This window comes from Theropithecus gelada, chromosome 14 (assembly GCF_003255815.1).
Source record: "Theropithecus gelada isolate Dixy chromosome 14, Tgel_1.0, whole genome shotgun sequence".
Taxonomy (NCBI): domain Eukaryota; kingdom Metazoa; phylum Chordata; class Mammalia; order Primates; family Cercopithecidae; genus Theropithecus; species Theropithecus gelada.
The window spans coordinates 13,616,093-13,628,105 of NC_037682.1; the positions used below are offsets into that span (position 1 = coordinate 13,616,093).

General features: G+C 36.5%; 1 protein-coding gene across 1 annotated transcript in view; it reads right to left on the reverse strand.

The window, feature by feature from the left end:
• Positions 1 to 342: 342 nt before the first annotated feature.
• Positions 343 to 12,013, reverse strand: part of LOC112605804 (membrane-spanning 4-domains subfamily A member 5-like) — a 33,337-nt gene continuing 21,666 nt past the window's right edge. The window contains exons 4-5 of the mRNA XM_025355699.1: positions 2,715 to 2,845; positions 343 to 382 (exon numbers count right to left, since the gene is read on the reverse strand). Of these exons, the coding sequence (XP_025211484.1) occupies positions 343 to 382; positions 2,715 to 2,845 (171 nt within the window). The remainder of the gene's footprint in view (positions 383 to 2,714; positions 2,846 to 12,013) is intronic.

Here is a 12,013-nt window from a genome sequence, read left to right on the forward strand (position 1 = left end):
CTTCTATCTTATTCTCTCATATGGCGTGGACATAAAAGTATCCTGTAATGCAAAACATTTTTATAAAAGGGAAGATTATTCAGCTGTGGAGGGACCCATGTAAGTGCACGACAGTTAGTGCCGAGTGTTCTCAGTTATCTACAATCAGAGCTTAGTGGTGGCATTATTTAGACTTAATTCATATCAAAACCTTAGTTATTCAAATAGTGTTCATAACAGAAGACAATATCCTCTGATTTACTAAGGGAGAAATGGGATACTTACTGCATCTTTATCTTCCTGTATATTTTGCTTGGAATGCCCAGTGGATGACTATACTTGCGACAGACAACTCCAAGATGGTTAATATGAACAGGTATTCCGAAAGGAGTTTACCAGTTTTCTGTATCCAAAAAGAAAATGTACATTCCTTACAGATCTTTCTATGTGAGTGCTTTAGAATTGATAAAGGTATCTTAAAATTGAAGAAGAAAAACAGAAGAGAAAAATGACCCACCATATCCTGCACCCTCAACAAGAGAATTTTAAATATTTTTTAATCGTAATTACAACTGATAATTATTGAGGATGATGATAAACTGATACATTTCTCCCAAGTGGATGATGAGAATCATTGATTGTGTTTTCTTGTTTATTGTTGTGGATAATGACAGGAAATTTTCACTGAGGCCAATAAATCTCTGGGGAAGATGGAATTGTGACACCCTTGAGGTTTAGTGTTGTAGAACTTATTTAATAGAGAAACATATACAAATCTGCCCTGTTGAAAGGAAAGGATGCTAAAGAGAAACAATGAAAGAAAAGAATGTTTGGACTTGTAACCTGGACTCAACACAAGGGCTTATGTGGCCTGGGGGTAGGAATTTCCTCCTGGGATTGTGCCTCTGTCTATAAGCCCCAATAGATCCATATCCTGACAGGATAGCTGGGTTGGAAACAATAATACAGAATCTGTAATATTGGAAGCCCAAGCCTCTTCAGTACTCAATGCACTTTTATGACAAGGTCACCACGGGGTACTCAGATCAGTGTTAAATAATGACATCATTTAGTAGTGAATGAACCATGGCAGTGGAAATTAAGGGCACGCTGGTGGACTGATGAGATACTCCATGACTCTGTTAACTAAGGGTTTGGAGTCAATATTGAACCTTTGGATCCCAGTGGTTTTGAGTAACTTGAGAGGGTCAACAGGGAGGGGACCTCAGAAGGAAGATTCTGGATTTCCTACTAATATGAATATTGATAGTTTAAGAGATAAATTAGAGAAATGAAAGAGTTAAGATCATAATTAAAGATCAATCCAATAAAATGAGACATTCTTGTTATACAAATATAATCTTAAGCAACATCTTTATGTTTCTATTTATTTAAGATACCACTTTAAGGTATCCATCAGGGTATGTGTCATAAAATATTAACATTCTCTGTAGCAGCAAAATGATTCTTTGATGTGCCACTGAATTGATTTTTGTAAAAGCTCAATTCTGTGGGGTAAGATAATTTAGAATTTAAAACCATTCTGCATTAGAAAAAATGATCTGTAAGTGACTAGCCATGTGACTCTGAGCAAGTAGTTTAAAATTTCTAAACTCATTTCTTTATTGAATCAGAGACATAAATGGTCCCCTAAGGAGGTTTACAGTTGTACTCACGGTAAAATCACTTTCAAAGCTACATAGAAATAAGAAAAATCCAGCAAAATGCAAACTGGTGTATTCTTTGCAACTAGATAATTAACCAAGAGTTTTGGATGTTGAAGTAAGGAGAGTTTACTTAATGAGTTAGGAATTTAAATATAGGCAATATCTAATGGGTTCAATTCAGAAAAGTTGATTTCTAAGTATTGGTAAAAGTCCCCTCTGTTTTGCCCATCATCAAGCCCTGGACAGATGGGATAGAGCAGAAGGACAGAAATCCTAGAGAAGACTTTGGCCCTTACGCTTCAATTTCTATACAACTTGCTTAGCACTGACTTCCACCTTCTTGCCCTCCTAGCCCCTTCTCTATACACCAACAAACGTGTACAGATAAATGCACATATGTCTACAGTTCCACATGAATGGGAACATAGATATACACAGATACTGAAATGCAAATGTGAACACACTTAGACTCCCACAGACCTGCTAAACAACTGACAGACTCCAAGCAGGCAGTGCAAAAATGTCCACATAATCATGAACGATATAGAACTGAGTACTCATGCATTCAAAATTACATACGTGTACAGAGTTCAGCTTTATTCTTTTTATAAACTACAGCCCTGACATTGAACATAAACCCCTGGGTATCACAGGTACATGAATATGCCCGTTCCTTCTTGGAAGACCAAGTCTTGCTATAACAAACTTGATCTTTTAAGGCCTGGGAGAACTGACCTCAGAGATGCAGGAACCTGGAATGAACTGGGCTGCCCATCATAAAAATATCATGGCTATCAGGTGGGTCCAGAATTGAATATAATGCTTAGTCACTCAAAAGGCATCTATTAATATTTATAATACCTTTCATTTGTTTACTTGAGGTTTTGGGTGGTCTTGGGTTTAGAAATATAACTCGTAGTTTGAGTCACGTTTTTAATAGATGCATATACCATGAGGTAAACTAATGGTGAGGGTTACCTCCATGACTTGCATTGTACTTAAGTGCTCTGATCACTTAGTAAATATTTAACAATAATTCTAAAATTGTGACGAGATTCTCACAGACACCTGGTACTTACTTGTGGCCAAAGAGGATTTTTTGAACTTTTACTATATTTTATAAACTCAATTGATAGTAAAAGCAGACCAATCACTGAAATACAGGCACTTAGGATGTTTACTACTAAAGCGTAAGACACCTGCAATAGAGAAAAATAATCATTTGGTCATTGGCAATTATCCATATGCATCATTGACAAGTATATTAAAGTAAAAGATTTTTTTAAAAGTAAAAGGTTTATATAAATGCTGATCTTTTCAGCAGTGTAGGATCATTACAAAGACGGTCAGAAATGCAGATGTGTCAGGATCCCAATAGGAATAAACCATTCTGGAGATGATACAATTTTTGATATAATAAACAAGTTTATTTCTTCACTGACAATTTATTGAATACCTATTCTATACTCTGTAATCTATGCTCTGCATTCGTAGATAAAAAGACAGAAAAGAAATGGTCTCTGCACTCAAGGAATTTTCAGGCTATTGAGGAAGACAAACAAGTGCATGTTAAATGTGAATAGAATGTAAAAAAATTGTTAATAATGTAGGCAAATTCATAGTGCCATACAGTTTCAGAATATCAGAGACCTAACATTTCAGGAGTTCGTTATGGTTCATTTTGGAGTGGAAGAAGGAGAACTGTAGAAAATTTTGTTGGAAAGATTGGTGCTATCTAGCTAGATATTTAGGATTTTATCTTAAAGATGGTAGAGAATGGCATGCATATGTATAACGTTGCTGCATAATTGCACTTTGTCCATGTATAGGATCTGAGAGGTGACATGATACTAAGAAGATCCTTATTGATTATATTTATTTCTTTGTCTACATTTGAATATCTATATCTATATCTATATCTGTATCTGTATCTCTCCTGTACAAACTAGATAATACCATTCTGGATATAGAAATCAGCAAAGATTTCATGACAAAGACACCAAAAGCAATTGCAACAAAAACAAAAATTGAAAAATGGGATCTAATTAAACCAAGCAACTTCTGTGCACAGCAAAAGAAACAATCAACAGAATGAACAGACAACCTACAGAATGAGAGAAAATTTTTGCAAACTATGCATCTGACAAAGGTCTAATATCCAGCATCTGTAAGAAACTTAAACAAATTTACAAAGATAAAACCAAACATCCCCATTAAAAAGCAGACAAAGGACAGGAACAGACATTTTTCAAAAGAAGACATACATGTGGCCAACCAGCATATGATAAAAAACTCAACATCACTGATCATTAGAGAAATGCAAATCAAACACGAGATACCATCTCACACCAGTTAGAATGGCTATTACTAAGAAGTCAAGGCCGGGCGCGGTGGCTCAAGCCTCTAATCCCAGCACTTTGGGAGGCCGAGACGGGTGGATCACGAGGTCAGGAGATCAAGACCATCCGGGCTAACACGGTGAAACCCTGTCTCTACTAAAAATACAAAAAATTAGCCGGGAGTGGTGGCGGGCGCCTGTAGTCCTAGCTACCCGGGAGGCTGAGGCAGGAGAATGGCGTAAACCCGGGAGGCGGAGCTTGCAGTGAGCTGAGATCTGGCCACTGTACTCCAGCCTGGGTGACAGACCGAGACTCCGTCTCAAAAAAAAAAAAAAAAAAAGAAAAGAAGTCAAAAAATGACAGATGCTGATAAGGTTTTAGAGAAAAAGTAACACTTATACACTGTGGGTGGGAGTGTACCTCAGTTCAATTAGTGTGGAAGACAGTGTGGTGATTCCTCAAAGACATAAAAACAAACTACAATTTGACCCAGCAGTCCCATTATTGGAAATATATCCAAGGGAATATAAATCATTCTGTCATAAAGACACATGCATGTAGATGTTCACTGCAGCATGATTCACAATAACAAAGACATGGAATCCACCTAAATGCCCATCAATTGTAGACTGGATAAATAAAATGTGGTACATATACACCATGGAATACTATGCAGCCATAAAAAAAGAGAAGATCATTTTCTTTGCAGGAACATGGAAGGAGCTGGAGGCCATCATCCTTAGCAAACTAATGCAGGAACAGAAAACCAAATACTGCCTGTTCTCACTTGTAAATGGGAGCTAAATGATGAGAACACATGAACACATAGAGGGAAACAACACACTGGAGCCTATTGGAGGGTGAGGGTGAGAGAAGGGAGAGGATGAGAAAAAATAACTAATGGGTACTAGGCTTAATACCTGGGTGACGAAATAATCTGTAAAACAAACCCCCATGACACAGGTTTACCTATATAACAAACCTGCACATGTACCCCGGAACTTAAAATAAAAGTTAAATTTAAAAAGATATGTATATTTCCTTCTATCTAATATGAATTAGGTAATAATTACTAAAGCTTAAACTACTGAATTCTGAAACCAATTTCACTGGATAAAGGATGTGTTTATCGAAGTTGCTGTTGTATGTTGTATAGTGATCTCAACTAATTTATTCTTTTGGAACAAATCTCCCTTAAAGAAAGACAAATGAAAATAAAATGTTTATTATTTCATTTTATAACCTAAACATACAACTGTATTGCTTAGTACATTTTGGTATGTTGACATAATCCAGTCTTTAAAATGAAGTATATTTGGTAAATATTTCATTTTCTCAACTATACAGGCAATAGTTATGTCAAAATAATCTGTTTTTATTTAGAAAAGAGCCATCTTGTTGAGGAAATGCATCAGTAAGGCCCTGTGGAGCAGGTGTTCTTCTCTGGAGCGTGAAGTTTTTCTGGGAAAAACTTATCTGAATAAAACAAGCAGAAACACTTGTTTTGATTCCTGCCCTCCGTTGGGATGGTATTGGACATATTTAAAGTATACAATTTGATAAATCATTAATACAGAAAGATATACAGTAAGTGCACTGTAAGAAGAGAGTGAAAGTATGGAGGAACTGGAATACTTAGCCTGTGGGTGGAAATGTAATATGCTACAACCACTTTGGAAAACAGGTTAGCAGTTTCTTGAAAAGTGAAACATGCATATACCCTACGATTCACGTATTTACTAAAGAGAAATGAAAGCATATGTCTGTACGAAGACTTATATGTAAATGTTCATAGTAGCTTTATTTGTAAAAGCTCAAAACTGGAAACAATGCAAGTTCCATCAATAGGTGAATGGATAAATGAATTGTGATATATCCATAAAATTGAATATAATTTAGAAATAAAAAAGGGATTGATAACTTATATACATGGATGAATCTCAGGATAATTATGCTGAATGAAATAAGTCAAACAAGAAAGCATATATACTGTATTATTCCATGTGTATAAAACTCTAGAGAATGCAAATTAATCTGTAGTGATAACAAGTAGATCAGTAGATGCCTGGGGGAAGGAGGGTTTTGAGGAGGGAAAAGCAAGAGGGATGACAAAGGGGCATGTGAAAACAGTTGGGGGTGACATATGCACTATCTTATTGTATTAATGGCTTACCAAATTGTGTACTTTAAATACATACAGTTTATTGTTTATTGTATGTCAATTATGCCTCAATAAAGCTATTAAAAATTAAGAAAGAAGAGCATGAAGGGGCACTATGTGAGAGCCAGATGCAGTAAAAGAGTGTGAGGCATGGGATAAGCTACCCTCTATGACCCTGCCATCTACTATGAAGTTTTGTTTTGTTTGCTTTTTAATAATTTTGAAAATAGAGACCATATAATCTTTTTTTTTTTTTTTTTTTTTTTTTGGAGACAGAGTCTTACTCTGTCGCCCAGGCTGGAGTGCAGTAGTGGGATCTCGGCTCACTGCAACCTCCACCTCCCAGGTTCAAGCAATTCTCATGCCTCAGCCTATATTTAAATTTTGAATGAATGACCACATATTTTTACAAGGTCATGGTGTCATTTTACACTTCCAATGACAATATGAAGGGCTTATTTTCTCCACATACCTGTTAACATTTGGTGTTAAGTATGCTATTTCTTCTCTTTTGGGCTTCTATTTTCAGGAAATATCTTTCTTCACTCCTTTACTTTCAGTCTATATGTGTCCTTAAAGGTGAAGCGAGTGTCTTGTAGGCAGCAAATAGTTGCATTTTGTTTTCCAGTCCATTTAGTTACTTTATTTTTTTATTGGAGAATGTAGTCAATTTACATTCCAGGTAATTATTAACATATAAGAACTCTTATTGCTGTTTTGTGGTTTATTTTCTTTTTAAACCATCCTTTATTTCTTTCCTCCTCTCTTAACGTTTTTTGTGATTTGATGATTTTCTGTGGTGGTATGATTTGATTCCTTAGTTTTTATATTTTGTGCAACTATTATAAGTTTTTGTATTGTGGTTACCACGAGGCACAAATAAAATATTTTGTAGTTGTACCAGGCTTTGAAAGCTGATAACAACTTAACTTTCAATACAAAATGTCTGCATTTTACTTTTTCCCCTATTTGTTATTTCGATGTCAAAATGTGTATCTTTTGTAGTTTGTATCCCTTAGTTTATTGTAGTTATAGGTGTTTTTCTTCTAACACTTATATTAGAGATAAAATTGCTTTATGTACTACCATTATAGTACTAGAATATTCTGAATATGACTATGTATTATTTATATCACCAAGTTTTATACTTTTATATGTTTTATGTTGTTAATTTGTGTCATTGTTTTTTTGGTTTCAGCTTAAATAGCTCCCTTTCATGATTCCTGTAAGGCAGGTGTAGTGATGATGAGACCCCTTAGCTTTTTTTTTGGTCTGGGAAAGTTTTAATTTTTCCCTTATTTCCTTAGAATAGCTTTGCAAGGGCCGGGCGCAGTGGCTCACGCCTGTAATCCCAGCACTTTGGGAGGCTGAGGCGGGTGGATCACCTGAGATCAGGAGTTTGAGACCAGACTGGCCAACACGGTGAAACCTGTCTCTACTGAAAATACAAAAATTGACCAGGCGTGATGGCAGGTGCCTGTAATCCCAGCTACTCAGGAGGCTGAGGCAGGAAAATCGCTTGAACCCGGGAGGTGGAGGTTGCAGTGAGCCGAGATCACACCATTGCACTCCAGCCTGGGTGACAAGAGCAAGACTTTGTGTCAAGAAAAAATAATAATAAAAAGAATAGCTTTGCAAGGTAAAATATTCTTGGTTGATCTTTTGTTGTTGTTGTTGTTTACAGCACTTTGAGTACATTATTCTACTCTCTCCTGGCCTGCATGATATCTGCTGAGAAGTCTGCTGATAGCTGTATTGGAACCCTCTCGAATATGATATGTTTCTTATCTCTTGCTACTTTGAGAATTCTTTGTCTTTGATTTTTGATAGTTTGAACATGATACGTCTTGGTTAACCCTTCTTTGGGTTTAATTTGATTGAAGACTTCTGAGCTTCCTGTATCTGTATGTTGCCATCTTTTTCCAGATTTGAAACATTTTCAGCCATTATTTTCTTAAATATGCTTGCTCTTCCTTTCTGTCTTTTCCTTCTATAAATTCAATTATGAAAATGTTATTTGAAATGGTCACGGTCAGAGACTATATTCCACAGGTATGTGTAGTCAGAGGATTTCCTCCCTGCCGGGGTCTGGATAGAACCTCTGACTGGACTCTGAAGATTGACGGGGCCTCTGCTCAACTGCTAGCGTCAGGCAGAGCCAGATGCTCTGCTTCATAGATATGCTCATATACTGGCTTGCCTCCCAGCCTGATGCAACCTTATGCAGGTCTCTGAGGCTAGGTTACTGCTTAGCTAATCATGTTGAGCTGGGCCAGAAGGTACACTCTGTAGCAATGTCCAAATGCAGACTTGCTTCTCAGCCTGGGAGAGCCTTATGCAGAGCTCTGATGCTAGGTGTCAAAGCTACATAAAGGCTTAAGCCTGGCAAATCTCTCAACTGTGCTTCCTGCAGAGAGATGCTTTTGGTTAATCTCTCTGGTTGGGTGCCTCTGCTGACTAGAATACAGAGCCGCAGCCAAGATTCACGTGCTGGTTGCTGTGGGCCCCACCTTTCTATTTCTAGCTGACACCACATAGTCTATCCCTGGTGATACTTCCAATGTTCCCCATTTGGCAAGACAGAAGTGGGCCTCTGGCAGAATACCCAAGAATGCTGGGGAAGCTGGATGTCCACCATGGGTTCCCTTTTCATTCCCTTGTAGAAATCCTGGGCCTAAGGAAATTCTTCCTGTGTGGTGGGTGCTATGCCATTGTCATGGAGAGGTGACATAGTCAAAGTGAAAGCATTTCTCTTACCTTTCTAATGTAGCTTCTATTTTCATCACAGTGTGATCTGAGAGCATAAATTGTACAATGTTTATTTTAAAAAAATTGATTAGCAATTAGCATGTATTTTATGACTCAGAGCATGGTCTATCTTAGGGGCTGTTATAAGTGTCCTTGAGAAAAATGTGTTCTTTTATTGTATGAGTATTGCATTGATGTCAATTATATCCAAGTGACTGATGGTGTTGTTGAGTTCAACTCTGTAATACTGATTTTCTGCTTGCAGAATGTCTTTATTGCTTATAGGAGTTAAAATCTTCAACTCTAATAGTGGATCCATATATGTTTCCTTGTAGTTCTATCAGCTGTTGCCTCATGTATTTTATTACTTTTTTGTTGGTCACATACATTGACCCCTTTATCATTATGTAATGCCTCTCTTTATTCCTGATAATTTTCCTTGCCCTGACGTCTGCTCTGTCTGAAGTTAATATAGTTACTCCTACTTTCTTTCAATTAGTGTTAACATGTGATATCTTTTTCCATCCTTTTACTTTCAATCTATATGTGTCTTTATATTTAGAGCAGGTTTCCTCTAGACAACATATTGTTGAATATTGTTTTTTGTTCCACTCTTCAAAAATCTCTGTCTTTTGATAGGTGCATTTAGATCACTAGTGTTTATAGTGATTATTGATAGAGATGGATTAATATCTGTCATATATTTATTACTGGTCTTTATTCATTTCCCTTGTTCTTGCTTGTTTTTTCAGATTATGCTGTTTTTCTACCTTTTTTGGCTTAAATGAACATTTTATGTGATTCTGTTTTCTCTTCTTTATTAGCAAATCAAATATTTAAATAAACTTCTTCAAGTGGTTACCACAGTGTTTTCAATATACATTTACAACTAATCCAACTCTATTTGTCAAATAACCATATACTACTTCACAGATAGTACAAGTATCTTATGTTAACAAAGTAGTTCTAATTCCTTCTTCTCATCTTTTGTATCATTGCTTTCTTTCATTATACCTATTCGTAGGGTGTGATCATTGAATACATTGCTGCTATCATCATTTTGAACAAACTGTTAGATTAAATATAAGAACAATGAAAGTTTTAATTTTTTACCTTCACTTTTTCTTTCTCTATCTTTTTTTATTAAGTTCTAAGTTTGACAAATCATTTCTTTTGGTTCCTGAAAAATTTTAACTTTAACATTTCTTGCAAAGCAGGTTTACTCTAAACAAATTTCTTCAATTTTGCTTGTCTGAACAAATCTTTATTTCTCCTTCACTTCTGAAGAATAATTTCACAGACTGCAGAATTCTAGGTTGGCATTTCTCCAAATACTTTAAAAATTTAACTCCACTCTTTTTACTTGCGTGGTGTATGAGGAGAAGTCCTATGTAATTCTTATCCTTGATCCTCTATAGGTAATTACTTTTTGGCTTCTGATACGGTTTGGATCTGTGTCACTGCCCAAATCTCATGTTGAATTTATAATCTCTCATGTTGGAGGTAGGGCCTGGTGGGAGGTGATTAGATCAAAAGGGTGGATTTCCCCCTCTGTTCTCATGATAGTGAATGAGTTATCATGAGATCCAGTTGTTTAAAAATGCGTGGCACCTCCTCCCACCTTGGTCGTGCTCCTGTCATGTAAGATGTACCTGTTTCCCTTTCACCTTCTGCCATGATTTTAAGTTTCCTGAGGCCTCCCTAGAAGCCAAGCAGATGCTGTCCTGCTTCCTATACAGCCTGAGGAACTGTGAGTCAATTAAATCTCTTTTCTTTATAAATACCCAGTCTCAGGTATTTCTATATAGCAGTGCGAGAACAAACTAATACAACTTCTTTCAAGATTTTTAAAAAAATATTTGATTTTCTGTGGTTTAAGTATAATTTTCCTAAGTGTATATTTTTGGCATTTATTCTGCTTAGTGTCCTTTAAGTTTCTGGATCTGTGGTTTGGTCTGATATTAATTATCAGTCATTATTGCTACAAATATTTCTTCTGCTCCCTCTTGTTCTTCTTTTGGCAGTTCCATTATGCACAAGTTACTTCTTTTGTCTTTACCTCACAGTTCTTGGATTTTTTGTCCTGTTTTTTTTCAGTTTTTTTTTTCCTTTACTTTTTAGTTGTGGATGCTTCTATATTTACTGATCCTTAAACTCACTAATTCTTTCCTCAGACATGTCCAGACTACTAATGAGCCCATCAAAGGCATTATTCATTTCTGTTATAATGTTTTTTATTTCTAGCATTTCCTTTTGATTACATCTTAGAATTTCTGTTTCTCTGATTACATTACTTATCTGTTTTTGCATGTTGCCCACTTTATTCCATTAGATTTCTCAGCATATTAATCATAGTTTTTTGAAGTCACAGTGTAATAAGTTCAACACCTCTGTTACATCTGGTGTTTTTAACTATAGTCATCATGTTGCACCATAAGGTCTTTTGAACTTATTACTCCTATCTAACTAAAATTTTGTAAGCTTTGACCCTTCCATTACAGGATAATATACTCTCTCAGCTTTTGTCTGAGAAAGTCTTCATTCTTAATTTTTGAAGAACAGCTTTCCTGGGTCATTTGTTGACAGTATTTTTCTTTCACCACTTTGATTATATCATCCTATTCTGTCCAGGCCTGTTACATTTGTGCTGAGAAATCTCCTACCAGCCTTGTTGAAACTTTCTTTTTTTTTTTTTTTGAGACGGAGTCTCGCTCTGTCTCCCTGGCTGGAGGGCAGTGGCGCGATTTCGGCTCACTGCAAGCTCCGCCTCCTGGGTTCCCGCCATTCTCCTGCCTCAGCCTCCTGAGTAGCTGGGACTACAGGCGTTCGCAACCGTGCCCGGCTAATTTTTTGTATTTTTAGTAGACATGGGGTTTCACCGTGTTAGCCAGGATGATCTCGATCTCCTGACCTTGTGATCCGCCCGCCTCGGCCTCCCAAAGTGCTGGGATTACAGGCGTCACCCACCGGGCCTGGCGGAAACTTTCTTATATATTAGTTACTTCTTTTTTCTTATTGTTTTCAGGAGCCTCTCTTTGTCTTTGATTTTTGACAGTTTGATTATATCTTGGTGTAATCTTGCTTGGATTTGATCTAATTGGAGACCTTTGGTCCTTCCT